The sequence below is a fragment of the Carettochelys insculpta genome, chromosome 6, assembly GCF_033958435.1.
Source record: "Carettochelys insculpta isolate YL-2023 chromosome 6, ASM3395843v1, whole genome shotgun sequence".
In the NCBI taxonomy this organism is placed as follows: Eukaryota; Metazoa; Chordata; order Testudines; family Carettochelyidae; genus Carettochelys; species Carettochelys insculpta.
Genome location: NC_134142.1, coordinates 107,035,864 through 107,056,379, shown reverse-complemented (window position 1 = coordinate 107,056,379; position 20,516 = coordinate 107,035,864). Strand labels below are relative to the sequence as shown.

At 40.7% G+C, this 20,516-nt stretch overlaps 1 protein-coding gene across 7 annotated transcripts; it reads left to right on the top strand.

Annotated features, from left to right (window-relative positions):
- Window positions 1-1,870: 1,870 nt before the first annotated feature.
- Window positions 1,871-19,216, top strand: SAAL1 (serum amyloid A like 1). Of its 7 annotated transcripts, none has more exons than XM_074997766.1 (13): window positions 1,871-1,949; window positions 2,361-2,536; window positions 4,095-4,208; window positions 6,433-6,516; window positions 7,942-8,021; window positions 9,485-9,544; window positions 9,819-9,934; window positions 10,694-10,877; window positions 11,359-11,441; window positions 11,562-11,750; window positions 13,845-14,041; window positions 16,417-16,509; window positions 17,532-19,216. In XM_074997766.1, exons 2-13 carry the CDS (start codon window positions 2,414-2,416, stop codon window positions 17,622-17,624), a joined length of 1,416 nt encoding a protein of 471 aa, XP_074853867.1. In that variant the 5' UTR covers window positions 1,871-1,949; window positions 2,361-2,413; the 3' UTR covers window positions 17,625-19,216. The 7 variants fall into 7 exon arrangements, 6 of the variants coding, with proteins under 6 accessions (XP_074853867.1, XP_074853866.1, XP_074853865.1 ...); XM_074997765.1 differs by having other exon boundaries at window positions 1,889-1,905; window positions 2,309-2,536; XM_074997764.1 differs by having other exon boundaries at window positions 1,933-1,949; window positions 2,309-2,536.
- The last annotated feature ends 1,300 nt before the right edge of the window (window positions 19,217-20,516 follow it).

Sequence of the window (20,516 nt, the reverse complement as noted above, 5' to 3'; positions counted from 1 at the left end):
TCATTACGAAGTTCTCCTTTTTATTATTATCCCCATTTGTCTGACATGAATCCAGGGCACAGAAATGTTAATTAATTTGCGTAACATCACAGAGGAGTTCTCTGGGCTTCGTCCCCTAGCTCCCTTGATGCCTTCAGGAAACAGTGGGCACTGTCTGGAGCTCTCTGCTTAGTGTCTCCTTCTGGCTCACTCATTTTAACTCTATGGCCTCCAGGCCTGTCCCTGTTTCCTTTTCAGTTGTCCCCCATAATTGTTTGGGTTCTGGAGCCCAGTAGGTTGGGGGTATCTTTTAGCTGTTGGGCAGGCACATTCAGATGGGATTATAGAAGACTCTCTAGCAGAGCTAGGAATTCCATTTCATCCTCTAATCATAAGACCATCCTACTCGGCAAATTACTGTGGGGATTTAAAACCACCATTCAAAGTATTTGGTATCATGACAAACCTAGAAATATGTGCCACAGGGGCTACGTCTACACGAGCCCCAAACTTCGAAATGGCCACGCAAATGGCCATTTCGAAGTTTACTAATGAAGCGCTGAAATACATATTCAGTGCTTCATTAGCATGCGGGCGGCCGCGGCACTTCGAAATTGACGCGCCTCGCCGCCGCGCGTCTCGTCCCGACGGGGCTCCTTATGGGACTTTGAAGTAGGCGGGGTCCTTTCGAAAAGGAGCCCTGTCGGGACGAGACGCGCGGCGGCGAGGCGTGTCAATTTTGAAGTGCCGTGGCCACCCGCATGCTAATGAAGCGCTGAATATGTATTTCAGCGCTTCATTAGTAAACTTCGAAATGGCCATTTGCGTGGCCATTTCGAAGTTTGGGGCTCGTGTAGACACAGCCAGGGTAGGAGGAAAGTTAACATTTTACATGAAAAGGTGAAAACCAATTTTCCCTGGGCTAGGAGGCTAGGTTTTGTGGCTGTATGCCTTTACCTATGGAGAGTACACACTTATGGAGGTGTGGAATGATGTTGAGATATGGGTGTGGCTGGGACCCAGACCAGCTACCAAAGAGGATGGGGAGGGAACACTGCCCTACTCTGCTCCTGGCCTCAGCTACTGGCCATGTTCCCAGAGATCTGCTGCTGGTTCTGCTTTTGGCCGTGCACCCAGGATCCTGGCTGCCCACCTCGTGCTTTGGGCTCCTTGTCTGGCTGCAGCTGCAAGCCTTGTCTCCACCCCAACTGTAGCCTCCGACTTATCACTCATAGCTCTGTTCATGCCTCTCCATCTCAGAGCTGTGATCTGCTCATCAAAGGACAGTCTGAAGGGAATCTCTGTGACTCAACCTGTCATGCTGTTTCACAAAAATATTCTATTTCTGGAAACAACTTGAGAATGTTCATATGTGAACCTGAGTGATGATATACAGGAGTTTTTGCAAATTAAAAATGTCATTTGTTGGTTAGTTTGTTTTTGCAACTGAATGGAATCACCTCTGAACTTACACGAATGGTTATAGGTGAAAGGCTGTCCTTAATGCAGTCAGGGGGCATTGATCACTTCAGAAATACTCTGAGCTGAAAGCTTGGGACTTCTTGGATCTGATACCAAGTGGACAGGCAGGTCAAATGGTTTCTACATCCACTCCAGTAGGTTAACTACTTTAAATGATCTGTCCTTACATATATCTCAAAATAAAAAATTAGATGCTGGGGGCGGGTCTGCGGCTGAGGCAGGGCTGCTTTGGGACCTCTGAGGTGCTGTCTGACTTTGGGAGGCCGGGCTGCAGGGGGTGCTGTGGGGCAGCCGAGGTGGCTGCGGTGGGTGAAGTGCTCGGTCTGTGGGAGGCCGGGCTGCAGGGGGCGCTGTGGCGCGGTTAGTGCGCTGTCGATCTCTCTCTCTGCCTGTCTGGGTTGTTGGTGCCGGCGGGCGGCGGCGGGAGTTGAGAGGCGCTGCCGGGTGAGCCCCGTGCGGCCCGCGCAGTGGGGGAACTGAGCCGAAAGGTTACCTGGGGGCCGAGCGCCTGGGAGGGGTGCAGGGAGAGGGCTGCGCCTTGGTGTCTCCCGCGCCGCGCCCCTGCCTCGTCGCAGTGCGCCTCCGCGCTCCCAGAGCAGCGGGTGCCTGGGCGGGACGAGGGAGCCGGTGCGCGGGGTATGTGGTACGGGCGGGGGGAGCCGGTGCGCGGGGTGTGTGGGACGGGCCGGGGGGGAGCCGGTGCGGGTGTCTGGAGGCGGGGTGGGGACCTGCGTTTAGGGAGGGAGGATGGAGGGGTGCGTGGCGGAACGAGCAGCTCCTGTTGTGGTGGGGAGGGGGCATTGGCTGTGGTGGCGGGACCCGGCCTTGGTTTACGGAGACAGGGCAGCTGCCAGCTCCAGTCCGGAGCTGCTGCTGCCCCCTCATCTTTGCTTCTACAGAGGCAGGATTGCCGGAAAGCTTCGGGCCCAGAGCGGAGCTGGGCTTCCGAGCCATGGACCGGAACCCTTCGCCCCCATCGAGCGATGCTGAGCAGGAGGAAGGTGCTGGGGATTCCATTGGGAACACAGTCTACAGCAAGCACTGGCTGTTCAGTATCCTCACAAAACTGATCGAGGTGCCTCATAAGTACAGCTCTTCGGTCTGCGGGGGTGTGCTAGGGACGCACTTAGCTGTTGAGCCCTTTCTGTGTGAGCAGCTGTCCTGCCCGTTAAATAGTGGGTATTGGACCATGCAGAGAAAATGATTGCAGTGAGTAACCAGGATTTTGATTGTTCCCCTGTTATAAGGGAGGTTGAAGGCCTAAAGGACAAATTTGCTGGGCGACTAGATGTCTGTGAGTGCTCCACCAACAAATTCAGGCTGGAAACGAGAAGAATGTTTCCTGTCATTGGAGGGGTGGTTTCAGCCTCCCAGTAGGAGCTGTGAGGGCAACCAGTGCTATTAGTTTTAAGAGCATGATGGGGAAATGTCTGAGTGTCACTGTATGACAGGATTGGTTGTAAAGTAGGGAGCCAAGGCTCAAGAGCCCTGTGATTCCCTTCTGGTTTATGTCATTTTCACTAAAGCTCATGCTTCAGGGTTATAGTCTGCCACTGAGAGGATCAGGAAGGGACTTCCTGGACCACAGTGTGTTCTGGGGGTGTTTCTTTTTTATTTCCTCCCTTTGGAGCATCAGGGTTGGTGAGGGCTAGAGATATGACCCTGGATGGGGATGGCCTAGACTTCAGTTTGGCACCATGTTTTGTCTTTGTCTGGTGCTTGGCTGACTGGTTCTTGCTCACATTCTCAGAGTCTAATTGATTATTATATATTGTGTCAGGAAGTAGTTTCCCTCCCAGTTTAGATTGATAGAGGCCTTGGGAGATTTTTTGCTTTCCTCAGCAGCATGGGGATGTGGGTTATTTTCCAGTGTTACCTAGGTACGATCTCACAAAATAGATGATTTCTTTCCCTTTGTGGGAAGTCTCAGGCATTGGTGCCCCTTGGTGTTTCCTGTTCTGTGTTTGTGGCACGTAATAGTCTAGTGAGTATCGTAGGTTGTAAATTTTTGGTCTGTTTGGTTGTTGGGTTCAGTGTCCAGATCTTGGGTGGTGCCAATTGTCTGTCATATATAGGAGGTCAGACTAAATGACATGGCTGTCCCTTCTGTCTTGAAACTGTATGACTGTGATTTGTTCATATTACAGTGTTCGTCATTTGCAGTTCAATATCAATGTGTGGTTTAATAACTTTAATATGGCTAACCCAGTATACCCCAGTAATTTATGAGAAATATATCTTAGTTCACTTGTGTGTAGTATCTTTGTAAAGGGGATAATACTTGACCTTTTCAAGAGAGGACTTCATATCCTCTAACAAAATTTGGTTAAAATTCTCGGCAGTCTGTCAGATAGCTGAGTGATGTTGTTGTCCCTGGTTTTTTAGATACAGAGACTGGAGAAAGGTGAAGGTAAATACCTGCACTGTCATTCAAGGAAAGTCTTTTCTGCTTTAGTTTCACTTAGAAAATGCTTAAAAGTGAGCAATACAATTCTGGAAAGTCTGAATAGAGTATGTTGTAGGTGACAACTGTCTTTGGCTAACTAAAACAATAGATTGTTTTGAATAATTCATTATAGTTCTTCATTGTGACTCGCTTACTATTGTACCATTTCTTTTACTTCCATTGTTAGGTCATTAGCCCTGAAAAGAATGACTCCAACTTGAACAGTGAGGAAGTGCAGACGGAGCTAGATGAAGAGATGGAAAATGACATTTGTAAAATGTGGGATATGTCAATGGATGAGGTATGTTGGAGAGCAGTCTTTAAGAAAGTGCTGAATACAACTTCAAAACAGAAGTTCCTCTGCAGCGTTTCAGCCTTTCACTGCATGTCCTCAGTTGAAATGCTCCCCAAAGAAAAGTATTGATTTCTCTGGTGAGTGGAAGACCTAGGAACAAGCACTCTGCCAGCTTCCCAAAGTAAATGATGGTGCTCCTTTATTTTAGCTAGTATTGTCTGATGAGAGTCCCATAAGCAGTGAGTGCCTACAAAGTTGTCATAAAAGATACTTCTCGCTATCATGAGGCTTTTTCAGGTATCTGGCTGTGTATAGCAAGCTTTTTTATACACTCTAGCGCAAACACTAGCTCATCAGGGGAGACCTTCAGTTGGACACAGGCAGATGAATCCTGGGAAAAGAGGGGTGAACACCAAGATGGAGTAGCATTGGTGCTGAAGTCGAGTATCTTTTCATATGTTGAATACAGGATTTAGAATAACTGCTGCTGCTGTCTAAATATTACAAGTTTATGCACTGGCCTTAGCGTGCATGAAAGAAACCCATGAGTTTTATTATGATGTACAGAAAGGAAGCAATACAAGAAATTTGAAGGCAAGATATGTTTTGGTGTTTGAAATTTTTCATGTGAAAGTAGGATTGGACTGGATTTCTGGCCTGGAGAAAGAAGCAAGTTGAAATTCTGTGAAGAAAGCAGAGGAGGAGATACACTACATATGCAACAACCCAATGATAACTAACATACTGTTCCAACAAAGAAATGTGGTGGTTATCATTGGATGGGCAAAGCAAGAATATAGTAGACTTTTTGCACTTGTGAATCACAGGTTGAAATCAATTGTGTTGTCAGGCTATCATTTGTGGTAGATATTGGATCAATTTATATGTTAATGTTGGTATTGATGGGATTGAGGCTGAGAGCAAATGAAAACACACCAATATCTAAAATCTCTAACAAATTTAGGGAGCCATATATGAGAACAGGACAAAAAGAAGCAGTGTGTGGAAAAATATCACTTTTTCCCACCGGAAACATGAATATTGAAGTGGCATAGAACAGTGTGTTTTTAAGAAAGGAATGGACAAAGAAAAGTGTAAAACAAGTAGTTTTGAAAGATAAGAAAACTGAATGAGACATGAGTTGAAAATATTAGCACTGAAAGACAAGCAGGGCAAACAGTTGAGGATGAAAAACAGAGCACAAAGGAGGCAAAGAATGTTTTGAAGACCAATAAAGAGTTCAAAACACATTAGATGAAATGGTCCCTGAAAAGTTTTCCTGTACAAATGGGGGAGAACAGAAGCAGAGTCTGAAAAATGAAAAAGTGCTGGGAAATGACACCAAATGTGCAGAGCAGTTAAGAGCAGGTAAGGAACACACATTAAAAGCAATACACAAACTATTTGCTAAAGTATGAGTGTAAGAACTGTGGAAGAATCAGCATACTGGAGTGTGAGGGGAGAAAAGTCCTCACCAGGACCTTGCAGAGGAATGGAAGAGGTACATTACAGGCCAGGTGTAGACCAGAATGGAGTATAAAAGGCTCTTTGATGAGACAGATATCAGAAAAACAGAGCCCAACCAAATTTGTTATAACTTCAAACAGCCTTTTGATAGCGTTTGGCAGGAAAAATGATTACAGGTCTTTAGAATATGTGATATTTCCCTAAGAAACAGATGAAGGTGGCAGAATGTATCTACAGCAAGTCAGTGAGTATAGTGAGAGTAGACAAAGAGATGATGGAAGAAGGTTTAAGATAACCATTGGAGTAAGACAAGGATGGACACTTTAGTCAGATTTGCTGAATTTTGTACTGGAAGCAGTGTTGATTAGCACTGAAAGATAAGATGACTTTATATTTCATGTGGGAGGATAGCGAATCACTTTTCGATTCAGAAAGGATATTGATTTCTTAGCATTGTTCACAGAAGATTTACAGAGAATAACTGAGGAAAGCAGAAAATTTGCTTTGAAGATCAGCATGAGGATGGCAAAAACTATGACAACTGAAAGATCAGAGGGAAGGGCTCAAGATCAAACATAACCTGCATTCATATGTCTCTTCTTTTGTCAGTGACTGGCCTGCAATGGTTGGTAGATAACTTGCCTGTTGTAGTGAACATGATAACGGCTTGATCTAGCTTGATTCTATGAGAGAAACCTTAGTAAGTGGAAATCATATTTTAGTATGGGGAAAAAAAAAGTCTAATTAACCCTTTTCTCCTCAGGATGTTGCATTATTTCTTCAAGAATTTAATGCCCCTGATATATTTATGGGAGTGTTTGCCAAGTCTAAGTGTCCTCGACTTATTGTAAGTATAGGGTAGTGGAATATGCTGCCTGTTTAATAGTAGTAATAGTCCTGAGTGAAAACTTGCAAAATATCCTCTGCTTTCCCTTCTCCCCTTCCTTTGTGTTTTGTTTATATATGATTTGAATAGTCTGATGGGGGATTGTAAAATTCACTACATCCAGTGCTTTCTATCTGTTCATTGGTTTATAATCAGAGCTTAGAAAGCATTTTTGGTCTTGAATGTAAGAATTTGTTCTGCTCTCCCAAAGGGATATTGGTATAAGTGAATTACTGGATATCAGTAAAGTTCTTTCATTCATATAAGCACTTTTCACCTCTACCCCTTCTCAGTTTTCATGTGATTTTTAGCAGTCTGTATTTCACAATTCGCTATAGATAGTAATTAAGATTAGGAATTTCAGAAATACTCAGTTTTGTTTTTCACTTACTTCAGTGGGAGTGGAGTAAGAGTTAAGCTAATACAGATGGCTTTTGAAAATCTCATTCTTAGTGCTTTGTCACTTGAAAGCTTGTTGCCAAATTCTCTGATCATATACTGCCATGAGACTGGCTTCTCTTCTCATTGAGAATTGTAGCAAATTGAGACTCTAATGTAAAGGTGATGAATGTAGTTTTTTGGTGTTATCTGCTGATTTTTTTTTTTTTTTTCCAAATCCTGCAGTCAGAAATAAAAGACTGGGATTTTCTGAGAAGATCCCTTCTCTTCAGGAAGGCAATGTGTATTTGCATTTGTGTGCCAAATTCTTTGTTGTTCTACTGTTTTTAAGGTGGGGATTCCAACTCGGCTACAAACTGACTTGCACAAAGCAGGGGCAGTGGGTGAGCACAAGTGGTCATGTGTCCCAAATGCTGTGGGTGGGAGGGGACTTGTGGGGCTGGTGCCCACAGGAGGGTTTTGCCTCCCATCTCACTCTTGCTGCATTCACCAGCAGCAGTGAGGTAAGTGGTGCAAGTGGCCCCAGCTGTTTTGCTCTTTCTGCTGCGGCGCTCCATGGGAGAGAGCATAGTCTCCCCACATTCCCAATGGGAAATAAAGCAGTGTGACATGGCTGAGGGTGCAAAGAATCTGGGGCCACTCGTTGGTGAATGTGTGGGAGGGATGGGGATGGATCTCTGCTACAGGTGCCAGTCTACCCTCCTCCCACTGGATGGTCCCTCTCGCCCATGGCATTTGTGGGGTATGTGACCCCCTCTTGCCCCACCATGTGTTGCCTCTGCTTTGTGTGAATTAGTTTGGAGCTTAGTTGTATAATCAGCCATCTGTACATCTGAGACATTCCTACATGATACATGTAAGAAGATGGTTTGTGAGGAAAGTAAATGTTCGTACTAATTCATCTAGATGAGCAGTACCCTATGGTCATGGAGAGGAAATTGGCATGTATATTGCATTATCTAATCCAACTATATATTGATTTCACAGGAAATCTGTGTGGGAATATTGGGTAACATGGCCTGTTTCCAAGACATATGCATGTCTATTAGTAAAGATGAAAATCTTGGGTGAGTTTGTGTATGGTTTTGCATTCTGTTGTACATGTCTGATTAGTAACAGAGAGAAAGCCATGCTAGTCTATATACTATCAAAACAAAAAAGCAGTCAAGTAGCACTTTAAAGACTAACAAAATAATTTATTAGGTGAGCTTTTGTGGGACAGACCCACTTATGGCTACGGTCTGAAGAAGTGGGTCTGTCCCACGAAAGCTCACCTAATAAATTATTTTGTTAGTCTTTAAAGTGCTACTTGACTGCTTTTTTGTTTTGTTGTATATGTATGTTTACAGAATATGGATTAAACATTGACTCTTTTGAGTCTTAGGTTTTGGACCAGATAGTTTAGGTTTAAATTTAAAAAGAAAATATTGCAAATATTTTTGTCTCTGTGGTGGGTTTTTATTTTTTTAAATAAAGGGTCATCAGCCACACCATCGTGGGTTCATTCAGCTGTACATCTACCAACATAATTTATGCCATCATGTGGCAGCAATGCCTCTCTGCTATATGCATCGGACAAACTGGACAGTCTCTACGTAAAAGAATAAACGCACACAAATCAGATATCAGAAATGGCAATATACAAAAACCCGTAGGAGAGCACTTCAATCTCCCAGGCCACACAGTAGCAGACTTAAAAGTAGCTACCCTACAGCAAAGGAATTTCAGGACCAGACTCCAAAGAGAAATTTCTGAGCTACAATTTATCTGCAAATTCGACTCCCTCAGCTCAGGCTTAAACAAAGACTGTGAATGGCTGGCTAACTACAAAAGCAGCTTCCCCTCCCATGGTGTTCACACCTCCAGATCAACTGCTGGTAGTAAGCCTCACCCTTGCTGACTGAGCTAACCTTGTTATCCCCACCCTTGGTCTGGCTTATTTATACCTACCTGGCCCTGCAGATTTCTATGACCAGCATCTGATGAAGTGAGTCTGTGCTCACGAAAGCTCATGCTCAGAACTTTTCTGTTAGTCTGTTAGGTGCCATAGGACCCTTCGTTGCTGTTATTGGGCTTGTGTCTTTTGAGCAGTGCAATGTAGATAAATTAATCCTGTATTCTGTATCTCACATGGGCTATGTTAAGAAGAGGAACAAAGCTTCTCCTCCTCTGCCCTACCTTGTTTCAGAGATTTCAATTGACTATTATTGAATGGAGGGTAATGCTGCTTTGGGAAATTTTCAGGATTTAAAACAAGCTATGAAGAAGAGAGGAACTGTTAACCATGAGTCTATTCCTATTGCTCATCATAAGCCCTTGAGCATATATTGATAGATGCCCAGGAATGCATTTATCAGAATTTTTTGATTTGGAAACCTCATTAATCTCTCCCCAAATAGTGGAAGTTATTACTTTATGTTGGGACAAACTGCTGGTATGAAAAATTGGTTTGCAATTAATCCTGTTCTAAAATTATTTTTTTCTTTAAGAACAATTTGGTTTAACTTCATATTTTAACTTTTATTTACAGACAAATGTTATTGCAACATTTATGTGATTCAGACTCCCCTACTCTGCTGGAAACAAGCAGGTAGGGCATCTTGTTAGGAACTGCAATATTGATGTTTGATAGTATTTTAATGTGTTCTAATGCCTGAAAATCAAGGCCTTGAGAGTGGGCTGATTATTTTGTTTTCTTTCCCTTCTTAAATTCCCCAGTGCACTTGGATTTCATCCCTTGTAGTCTTGATTTTTTTCCTTGCACCAGTAGCATTAGCATAAATCCACATTAGCACTACTTTAACTAGGCTCTGACCCACTGTATTTTAATTACACATAAATTTAAAATTACAATTACTGTTTAGATTGTTGTTAACTTGCCTCTCCCAAGCTGAGGTGGCCAACATCTGGGTTGAAAGAGTCCGAGAAAACCCCTCTGTATATGACTGCGTTTGTTTTATTATGTCAAGCTCTACAAATGGTAAGTGACCAAATAATCTGGGTATTGGTGTTGATTGATAAAACATAATCCTGAAGAACATTTGAATTATAAAGACAAATGGCTTTGTTTCAAAAGTTTAGAACACATTCAAAATAGTAGTTTTCATGAACACAGAATAAGCTGTGTCCACTCTTGCATGTTTTATGGATGTGCTGAGCCCTAAAGAAAAAGGGAAAATTGAAATTAACCCTAGATTTATCTGTGCCCTATCAAATTTCTTTCATAGAAGGTGTATGTACATAGCCTTTTTACTGTTTTAAAACAAGCCCATATTTTCAGTTATTCCAGTGTAACAGTGTATCTCTTTTTAAGGTTTGATATTGAAATGCACTCTTCTTGTTCGGACTAAATTAAAAACAAGCCAAGTTATAGGGAGCTGTTCTGCTTATTCTTGTATCATTCCAACTCTTGCGCTGTTTTAAGCATATAGTTTGACTGACATTTATAAAAGAGGTCTTCAGCTAAATAAAATGAGTTGATTTCGCAAAAATCTTGAAATTTTAGTTTATAGGCTTAGAACAATGTTAGCTCCATGGTTCCCTATTTTAAGATAAAATAATATTTTGCTTTTTCATTTGAGGGCCCCTCATGTGTGGTATCAGTGGGACTACCAAAAATGTGATGTGCTACTGAGTACGAGTATTTACTCTAAGTTGTGTTTCTTGTGCGTTAACACGGATAAGAGTATTGTATGCTGGTTTTTCATTATTAAAATTTCTTCTGTGATTGTCTGTGCAGTTGAACTGCTGATTAAAGTGGGTGAGGTAGTAGACAAGCTCTTTGACTTGGATGAAGAACTAATGTTAAATTGGATAAAAAATGGCTCTTGTCAATCAGCGGAACAATCTACAGATGATTCCCCAGAAGAACGTCCAGATTTTAAGATTGTACCATGTGTACTTGAAGCAGCAAAACAAGTCCGGTACATGTGATTTTTCTCCTTCATTTTCATGACCAGGGTGACTGCTTATTTTCAAGATTGGGCTGTAAGAAAATTCTCTTGATTTCAGTAGAGCTACTCTTATGAGTAACAAGATTTTGTTGCTGTAATTTGTCTCATACAGGGGCCATGACTTATTATTCTAAAACAATGATTCTAAAAGTTTTCACACAGCGAGCCTCTGGTGTGGCAACCACTTATACATTAAAAACTCTTTTTAATATATTTAACCACCACTATACATGCTGGAGGCAAAATGGGGTTTGTGGTGGAGGTTAACAGCTTGCAACCTACCATATAGTAACCTTGCAGCTCACTGAGGGGTCCATACCTCCAGTTTGAGGACCCTTGCTCTAAAGTTTCTTGTTTATGGGCCAGTTGGATAAGCCTTGTTTCCCAGTGTTCATTGTCATTTTTGTATTAAAAATGTACATTATGTTTTGGGTTTTTTTGTTTGTTATAGCTCAGATAATCCAGAGGGGCTTGATGTTTATATGCATATCTTGCAACTCCTGACCACAGTGGATGAGGGCATTCAAGCTATTGGTAAGACACTTGTATTGTTCTGTGTTATGTAACAATGACACAATGAAGTTTGATCGTGATAGATCCTTAAGTTAATTTTTTTTTTCTCTCCTTGAATTGATTTTTTTTCCCTTTCTCAAGTGCAGTCTCCTGATGGAGGAAAAGAGACTTGGACTTTACTTTATGATTTGGTCTGCCATGAACTCTGCCAGCCAGATGATCCACCAATTATCATTCAAGAGCAGAAGAGTGTATTGGCCTCTATTTTGTCTGTACTGTCTGCCATGTTTGCTTCACAGATACAACAGGAATATGTCAAGATGAGAAAAAGCAAGTATCATTTTTACTTATTGTGTAGTTGATGACTTGAGAAAGTGAGGGTATTGCAAGCGGTCTATGGAAGAAATAAAAATGATCATAGAAAATAAGTTTTAAATAAATTGCAAAGTTACAATCAGTTGTTATTTTTAAATTCAATATCTTAAAATAATGTTATTAATTACTGTACAAAAATCTATCTGGTGGTTTAGTTTTTCATGTAATGAGGTGTACATAATGGGTAGAATTGGCTTTGATGGGGATCTGCAAACGTTTTTGCAGTGGTGATTGGGGGTCCACACTAGTGAAGAGGTTGTGAACCACTACTTTAGAGTCATGCCAGTGGAGGGATAGGGTGTTAGTTTATTATTGGTTACTAGAGACTGATTTAGGACACATAATTGTTACAGGTTTAGAACACCATACAGGTAACAAATTTATGCATTTTAAAGAATAGGAGTGGTTTTCAGAATTCTTATATAAATGAGAGTTGAGATTTTGAGCATTTCTAAAATTTTGTTAGTATTTGGAGCTGGATTTTTGTCTGAGTCTTCTCTTTACTCGTTATGGTGTTTAAGTAATAGAACTGCAAAAATTATACTTGTTAATCACAGAGGCCTGGATTGCAGTTATTTTAAGAGGTAGGGGAAAGTTCTTCGTTTAATTCATACATTTTTATCACTTTTATCAACTCCTTGTGAATGTCACTGAAAATGGATAAAAACACTGTCCAGCTTTTAAGATGAAAAAGGGAGACATGGAATGAGAGTTGATGTCTTTAGCAGTAGAAAATTGTGCTTCCCACTTGGCTAACAGTTGGGTTTATTAACGTGAAGTTTACTGTACTAGTCTGTGTTTTCCTTTTTCATGTGGTAACTAAACTCAGGGGATTACAGTGATGTCCAGGTTTCCTTCGATATTGTATCAATTCCTTTCCTTTGTGATTGTGTCTCAGCTTGGTACAGCATAGGTCAGAGGTCAGCAACCAAAACAGCAAGAAGAGCTGTTTTTTTGAATTTGGTAAAAACTCAATAATTCAAGAGCTACCATGCATGTACATATGAGACGGTCCTTAATAAATAACATCACAGCATACTTTCTGTAACCCCTATTTTAAGAACAGTGCAAACACACAGTGATTTGGAATGTGATACAGGTTTTACTGCAGGACACTCACAAACTTTTTACATATTCTGTTTCCTCACAGTTTACGTGTGTGAGTTTATGCCACTATCTTCCTGAGTTTCACTTCCAAACCTGGTTTAATTATGCCAATTTTACTTTACATTTAATCTCAGTTTTCTTTCTTAAAATGTGCCTTGCCCTTCACAGCAGCAATGCTGCAAACTTCCTTTTCCTTTTCAAAATCAAGACTTTATTAGCAACACAATCAAAACACAGATACAGTATCTTATCCCCCAATGCACTGCACATATTAAAGTTATGCAGTGTTTTAAAATCCCAGTGTTTGCTATTTAGATATGAGTTGTTCATTGGACTTTTAGACATTCACTGTTTATTGAAAATAATCAGGAGGGTTTTTTTACTTTGCAATTATAATGTGTCAGGAGCCACAAAGAAGTCTTTAAAGAGCTGCATTTGGCTACGGAGCTACAGGTTGCAGACCTCTGGCCTAGGTATACACGTAATGGGGAGAGAGATTTCAAGGAGTTGGGCCTGCACAAAAAAAATCACATACCCTTCCAGTTAAAGAGGAGAGTCGGTTTGGCTTAATCATCTTCAGAAACATGGGTGGTATTGTGCTTGCTGTGAGTTATTGTTTGAAAAATAGCTGTATGGCATGGGGGGACTGTGTTTAAAGACACAGTATGGGCTGAAGAAAGGAGTGGTTTGCAATTATGATAGCAAGTGAGATACCAATTGGATGTAACAATTCACAGTTCTCCAGAGTGTTGTCTCCTGAAATGTGCAATCTCCCAACACTTTTGAAAACTTTATTGACAGTCACATAAAACAGCCTATGGTGTCGAAACAATCAAAATGTACATTTCTACATCCTTAAAAATCTCTTGACAGTCTCTGGAAAAAACCCACAAATTTGTTTTTCAGTTTGTTTTCTGTGGTTTTCTGTTTTTTGTGTATTAGATATGCCTCTGATTGGCAGCTTGATTCGAATCTTACAAAACATGGAGGATTGTGGGAAGAGGTCTTCTGATAACTCAGAGAAATCCAAACCAGAGGAGACTGAGAATTCAGGAGCATTTGAGGAAGACTTCCATTTGAAAATCTTGAAGGATATCTGTTGTGAATTGCTTTCCAATATGCTTCAAGAATTGACTAAGGTGAAGAGTAAAATTTTTAGGAGTATTTTATACAGAGGAGGGAAATGGAAGATTTCATTATTCAAGAGGCTTTTTTTCTTTTTCTTTGTTCAATCTAAGTACAACTACATACCAGAAATTGGGGTGTCTAAGGCTCTGATTAGAGAAGTGACTGGAGTTACAGCCCTGCCAAATTCACAGCCATGCAAAAAATGTGATGGACTGTGAAATCTCAGGTCTTCTGTGAAATCAGGCCTCTAGTGTGCTTTTACACAATACAGATTTCATGAGCGACACCAGTGTTTCTCAAATTGTGGGATTCAGACACAAAAGGGAGTTGCAGGCGAATCAAAAGGTTGTTTTAGGAGGGTCATGATATTGCCACCATTTCTGTCTGTGCTGCATTCACCGCTGGGTAGCTGGAGAGCAGTGGTGGTAATGTTGGCTGGGTGCCCAGTTCTGGAGGCACCACCCTGCCAGCAAAAGTGCACAAGTAAGGGTGGCAAACCATACCCATGTCACCTGTAATTCTGCACTGCTCTTTTCAGCACTGGGTACCTGGAGTATGGCAGCTACTAAATAACATCTCAGCTCTGTAGGTAGCAGTAGAGAAATAAGGGTGGCAATGTCATACTGTGCCACCCTTACTTCCGTGTTGCTGCTGGCAGTAGCTTTGCATTCAGAGCTGGACTCCTAGTCAGCAGCCACTGGTCTCCAGCTGCCCAGCTCTGACGGCTGCACCACCACCTACAGCAATGCAGAAGTAAAAGTTGCAGTTCTGCAGCACCGCCTACAATAACCTTGTAACCCTACACAAGTCTCTTTTTGGGACAGGACCGATACAATTGTAACACTATAAAATTTTATCTTTAATGAATTTAAGTCATGGAAAGAATAGATGCATGTCTTTAAGTGGCAATTTCTAAGCTCGTAGCTAATCGGTTCTGAAGGCCTAGAGCATTTTGGGCCTGGTCTACACTAGGGATCAAAGTCGATTTCAGGTATGCAATTCTAGCCATGCCATTTGCATAGCTAGAATCGACATATCAGGATTGACTTTCTTCCCTGGTGCCAATGTCCCTTATTCCACGCGGCAGTGTGACGTACTGGGGTTGATGTCTGAGCCTAGAGATCGATTTTGATTCCCTCCTGCCCCCATCTTCACACGTCTTGGACATACCCTAAGCTGTGAGACAGTTTTCCCACACTTAATTCAATTTTGTATCGACTATTATCTCTAGTCTATAAGCTTTCTAATTTGTTTGATGTATGTTACCTGCTTTACAATACACGGGCATGTATATGAAGGGGCCTTCATTTTCAGTTTTTATTTAATTTTTCCCAGGAATTTGTCGGCGTTTATCATCACTCCAACAGAAAGAGGTGAAAATCAGTGCAAAAAAACTAATAATAATTTTTCTGGGTAAATATTGCAGTTTAGTTTTGTAGATGGAAACCGGGGGCCATGGGTGTATGAAAGCATTCTGTAGATTGTTTTAAATTCTGTTCATTGTTGTGGTTTGCAGCAGAATTAAAACAATTCAGAACAGAATATCACCCCAGAGTATAAGAAAACAATATTTCTCCAATCCCTAAATAATTTTTTCAGTTGAATAAAGAGTTTACTCTTGTAGATTTATAACTTTTAGCCTATAAATACTTAAGCTTAAGAATTGGGCCACATCATTTGCAGTATATGCACTGAAATTCATCCTTTTTTTTTCTCTCTCTCTCTCTCTCTCTCTCTCTCTCTCTAAACTTCTTTGATTTCTTAAACCTATTATGGTGCAGATTTTTGTTTACTTCCCTTTTTTGTGTGTCAAATCTTTAAACTATTATCTGCAAGCAGTTTGAAATGTTTACATGGTGGCTGTGAGATTCATCAGTATGTTCAGATGCTCGCTTACCTCTGAGCTTGTGTGCATGCCTGTTTGTGTGTGTCTTTTAAACTAATCTTATAACCTTACTTCAACAGACAGCTTTGTATATTACAGTATTATTGTGATACATCTATGTCAGTAGTGTATTTTTCTAACAAAACAAAATTTTATATATATTTGATACAAAAGTAGTGTGAAAATCTGAAAAAAACCCTGAGGAGTACTTTTTGTAAAATCTAGGAGGTTTTTTTTTGGTTAAAAAACAGTTTAAACTGAAAATGAATTTTTTTTTTTTTTATTTAGGAATAAGGGTTCTTTCGAAGATGGAGTTTATTTATGAAAGAGCCCCATCTGCACTTCTTTCTTTTCTTTTGAAAGAATCTCTTCCAAAAAGAGAGTATGCAAGTGAAGTGTAAGATGTATGAATCAGTGCCTCATTTGCATTTCTGATTTCCCTCATGCACATGTAGACACAGCTCAGTACTAATTGTGTTTGTTTTTTACTGTTGTTTTCAGGAAAACATATTAGAGGGATTGAATCAGGGACATCTAAATGAACAGAAATGTTCCTGTGCATTTCAAAATCTTTTACCGCTTTACTTCACTTCAGTGAGTATGTGACAAAATCCTTAACTAGGATGAAACTTATTTGCAGGGCAATGTATAGCCAGGTTTAGAGAGCGTCTGAGACTACTCTGATATAAGACGTAGTGTCTCTTGCAACATCAGACATTTTTACTTTCTTTTGGCTCACTTCAGCCAAAAGTTTGAACTTGATCATCCGCTAATATAAATTGGCAGAGCTGCCTTATTTTTATAGAGTGATTTTAAAAAATGCACTTCTGATTTCCAAATAACAAATATAATATAAAATAAAACAATTCAAGCCTTAATGATATTGAATTAAATTAGTCTGCTTGCCTCAAGTGATATCTTATGAGAAGAGTTTAACATGATTCCGAAAAGGTTTAGCTATTTATATAATAGCTAAGCAGAAACCCAGTTATACAGCTATTTATATAAATAGAAGACCTATGACTATCTAGTGCAGAGTTTATTTCATCCTCTTCTGGAATAGTAATGTCTGCTAGAGATGTTAATGGTTAACCAGTTAACTGGGAGGACCTGCAGCAGCCCCTCTTGAAGTCGCCGCAAGTTGGGGGTGCCCAAGCATGGCTGGAGCTGCTCCCATCCATGGCAGTGGGGAGGGGGCACTGGGGAGGCCATTCCAGCCCAGCCAGGCTGGAGCAGCCTCCTCTGCCGTGGACAGGGGCTGCTGCAACTGGGCTGGAGCACCCCTGCCAGTGGTGCACCTGGGGTGCAAGTAACTGGGGCTCTTCTGGCTCAGTGGAGCTTCCCTATTGGTGGTGCTGTGGGCCGGGGTGCTCCAGAGCAGCCCCAGTGTGTGGCTGGGCTGGAGCAGCTGCCCCTCCTCCCCCTTTTTTAATTGGTTAACTGTTTAAATGGTAGGTTAGTCTGCCATTTAAATGGTTAACCAATAAAATGGAATTTTACATCCCTACTATCTGCTTTCAATAGCAAGATACTGAAATATGTAGAACAATGGGCTGATCCAGTATAGTAGTTCCTTGTAGCTGAGTGCATTTGGCATACTTTTCTTTTAATTCTAGGTGGAAAATTTCCTTGAAGCACTGCGTGAGGCTGATCAGATGCTTGCTGGCAGTCTAGAAAAACGTTTCCCAAGCCTGAGACTCCAGACATAAGAAAGTACATGGAATATCTTCTTCCTATGGAAAGAGGATTTTGACTGTTTCCTTACAGTATTTTAGAAATCAACATGTCATTAAACTGAGAGGAATGAGTTAACCCCCTTACCTGCAGGTGGTATTTAAGAAATTTCACAGTTATCCGTAGTTAATCTTGAATTAACCTTTTATGGGATGGGGAAGGAAATAAACTCACTTGAAGTCAGTTCTTCATGTTGCAGTCTTGTGGGCTTTTGTGAACAGAGGCTTTTGACTTTTAGCTGCTTATTTTGTATACAAAGCAGAAGTACAAATATACTTTTGTATTTTAATAACCTGTGAGCTTGTGCTTTTCATCTATTAGAACAGTGAAATGTTCTGAATCTGGGAAGATGCTCCTGACTCTTATGTTGCTGTTGGTAGAAGTGTTAGTAAGGCATCTTAAATTACTTCTAGTAAAGCAATTATTAATTTTTGTCACCTCAGCAAAACAACTAAATCACACTAATAAATGACTTGCTAGTAGCATGTGTAGATGTTATAGCAGAAGTGTTGCAACCTATTCTGCTGCAATGTCTACCTCTATTTTTAAGCCTCCTTCCTTCAGCCATGATCTCAGGAATCTGGCTCCCATTTTAAACAGGTTACACCCAGGCTAGGCTACAATTTCTACTTGTTATAGTGGCATCGCTTGACTCAGAATTACAAGGGGTAGATCTGGATTTAATCTCTTGCATGTAAGCAAAATCCTACTTTTTAGATATGCCGTCCATGATTCATTCAGTTCAGAAAAATAGCATGCATCAAACAGTTCTCGTTCCTTATTGATGGATGTTATGTTATTATTTTGAATGAAATTGAAATGACTTTTTAGGCTGGGATTTTCTAGGAAGCTTAAGTGAGTGAGCTATCCCAACTCCTATCGAATTTGTTCTCTCAAATTCTTCTCAAAATGCCACTCTTTTTTTCTTAAACTGCAATACAATTTCACCTGTTTTAGCTGTGTGCAGTACATCTCATCTTCTTAATTTGGAAATCAAAGATATTACAACAATATGTTGGCTCATGTCATTTCTGTAAATGGGAACTGGCAACAAGTAGACAAAATTAATTTGAGATGTAAAGTAGGATGGAAGAGCTCATTAACATACATATATTGCGCAGTTATACAGGGGCTCTGATGGCTATTTAAAGGGCCTGGATATCCAGCCACTGCTACAGAGACCTGAGCCCTTTTGAGCCACTGGACTCCATGGTAGTCCCCGCCATACCCCACTCCACCCCTGGTTAGTGGGCCTGGTGATGAGTTACATGAAGAGATGGTAATTTTTAAAGATACAGTATCTGAACAGTGCCAGATCTTTTCGTCCAAACTTTTAATGATCAGAGATGGCATTAATTTTTCTGTTGGGTAATTGACAGCATCTCTGTTATTGGCAAGGGGACTCAAATCTTGAAGAAGCTGACTGAAGTCACCATAAAATGGGCATGTTTTATGTTATTGGAAGCAGTTGATAACTGAGTATGTCTACTGGGTTTTGATACTGTTTTGGCAATTTTGAATGTTTATTAAAACTACAGGTTTGTAATAAAGTTATTTTTAAAAAGCACTTTGGTGTCTTTACTCTGTGTCCAATATAACGTCTGAAAAACTGTCATATTTGCTACTGTCTTGAATAAATGTAATTCCTAATAACAGAACCAAAATTTGTTTCCTACTTTAAATATCTTGTGAAACATGGCCTCCCATATTAGATATTTGTTTTTAAAAACTTTTTTAATGTATTATAAGCCTTTGCTTTGTCACTGACACTAACGAGAGAAAAGCTCAGACAGAAGCTAATGTGACAAATTTAGCTTTCTTTCGGTGGAAGTAGCCTTCTGACCTTTACGGTCTTTTAACTATGTTTATCTAAGAGCTTGTCTACGCTTGCCCCCAACTTCAAAGGGGGCACATTAACCAGGGCCATGGGAGATTATTAAAGTTCTGCAGTGAATATGTACCACTTCATTAGGCTAATCTTGCCCTGTGGCAACTCCAATGGAGTCCAAAGGTGGTAAGTCCTGAGCACCCACCTTCCTGATGGAAGCCATGTATCAGTCAACAAGATGAGGTCTGTATATTTGGGCATACTTACCATATTGGTTGTCCAGGATAATTATGCTGGGTCTGGGCTTTATGCCTATTCGGGAGGTCACTGTTCCATTATTAGGTTTTATTTAATTGGTTATTGTTCTTTAACATTTTCCCTCTCCCAGTATTGTAAATTAATCTTTAATATACTTAATTCTGTTTTGACTCATACTTCTGACTCCTTGTTATTGGGTTAAGGGAGAGGGAAGTAACCATCTGGGGTAAACCACAGATTATAGACCTTGAATTGGAGGAACCAGTTTGCTCCTTTTGTGGAGGGTGAGGGTGGGGGTGTGTCAACACACTTCTATACACATACATCAAACTCCTCACCTTCCTCTCTAATGCACAAACTGCAGATGAAATGTTTAATGACAAAGTTTTAAATTAAAAGTTGAGTAGCCATGTTAGTTGGTATCTTCAGAAATCAGAAAAGCAGTCCTGTAGCACCTTAAAGACTAGCAACATTGTTTATTAGGTGATGAGCTTTCATGGGAAAGACCCACTTCTGCAGCACTGTAAAAGGACACTTGCTGGACAAAAATCTGGCAGCAAGTACATTTTCCCTGCACACTAGGCAAATATACGTAATATTTTTAGCATTTAGAAATGGTGCAAGTTATGTTTCTGCATTGACGGTTTGTGTGTGTTAGGTAGCATGCAAGTGCAGTATCTATAATTACCACAAGGGACCTCTCTGAGCCTGGGTTTTATATCATGCTCCTGTTTAGGTTATAATCTTTAATCTTTTAGTTTTGGCTCTCATTTCTAGTCTT

What these genes read in the sequence shown, in the direction of transcription:
- SAAL1 (XM_074997766.1), top strand. Translation starts at nt 2,414, where the DNA reads ATGGACCGGAACCCTTCGCCCCCATCGAGCGATGCTGAGCAGGAGGAA. An exon ending in CTAAGTGTCCTCGACTTATT is followed by an intron (nt 6,517 to 7,941) that starts GTAAGTATAGGG and finishes TTGATTTCACAG; the next exon opens with GAAATCTGTGTGGGAATATT. An exon ending in TGCTTCAAGAATTGACTAAG is followed by an intron (nt 14,042 to 16,416) that starts GTGAAGAGTAAA and finishes TGTTGTTTTCAG; the next exon opens with GAAAACATATTAGAGGGATT.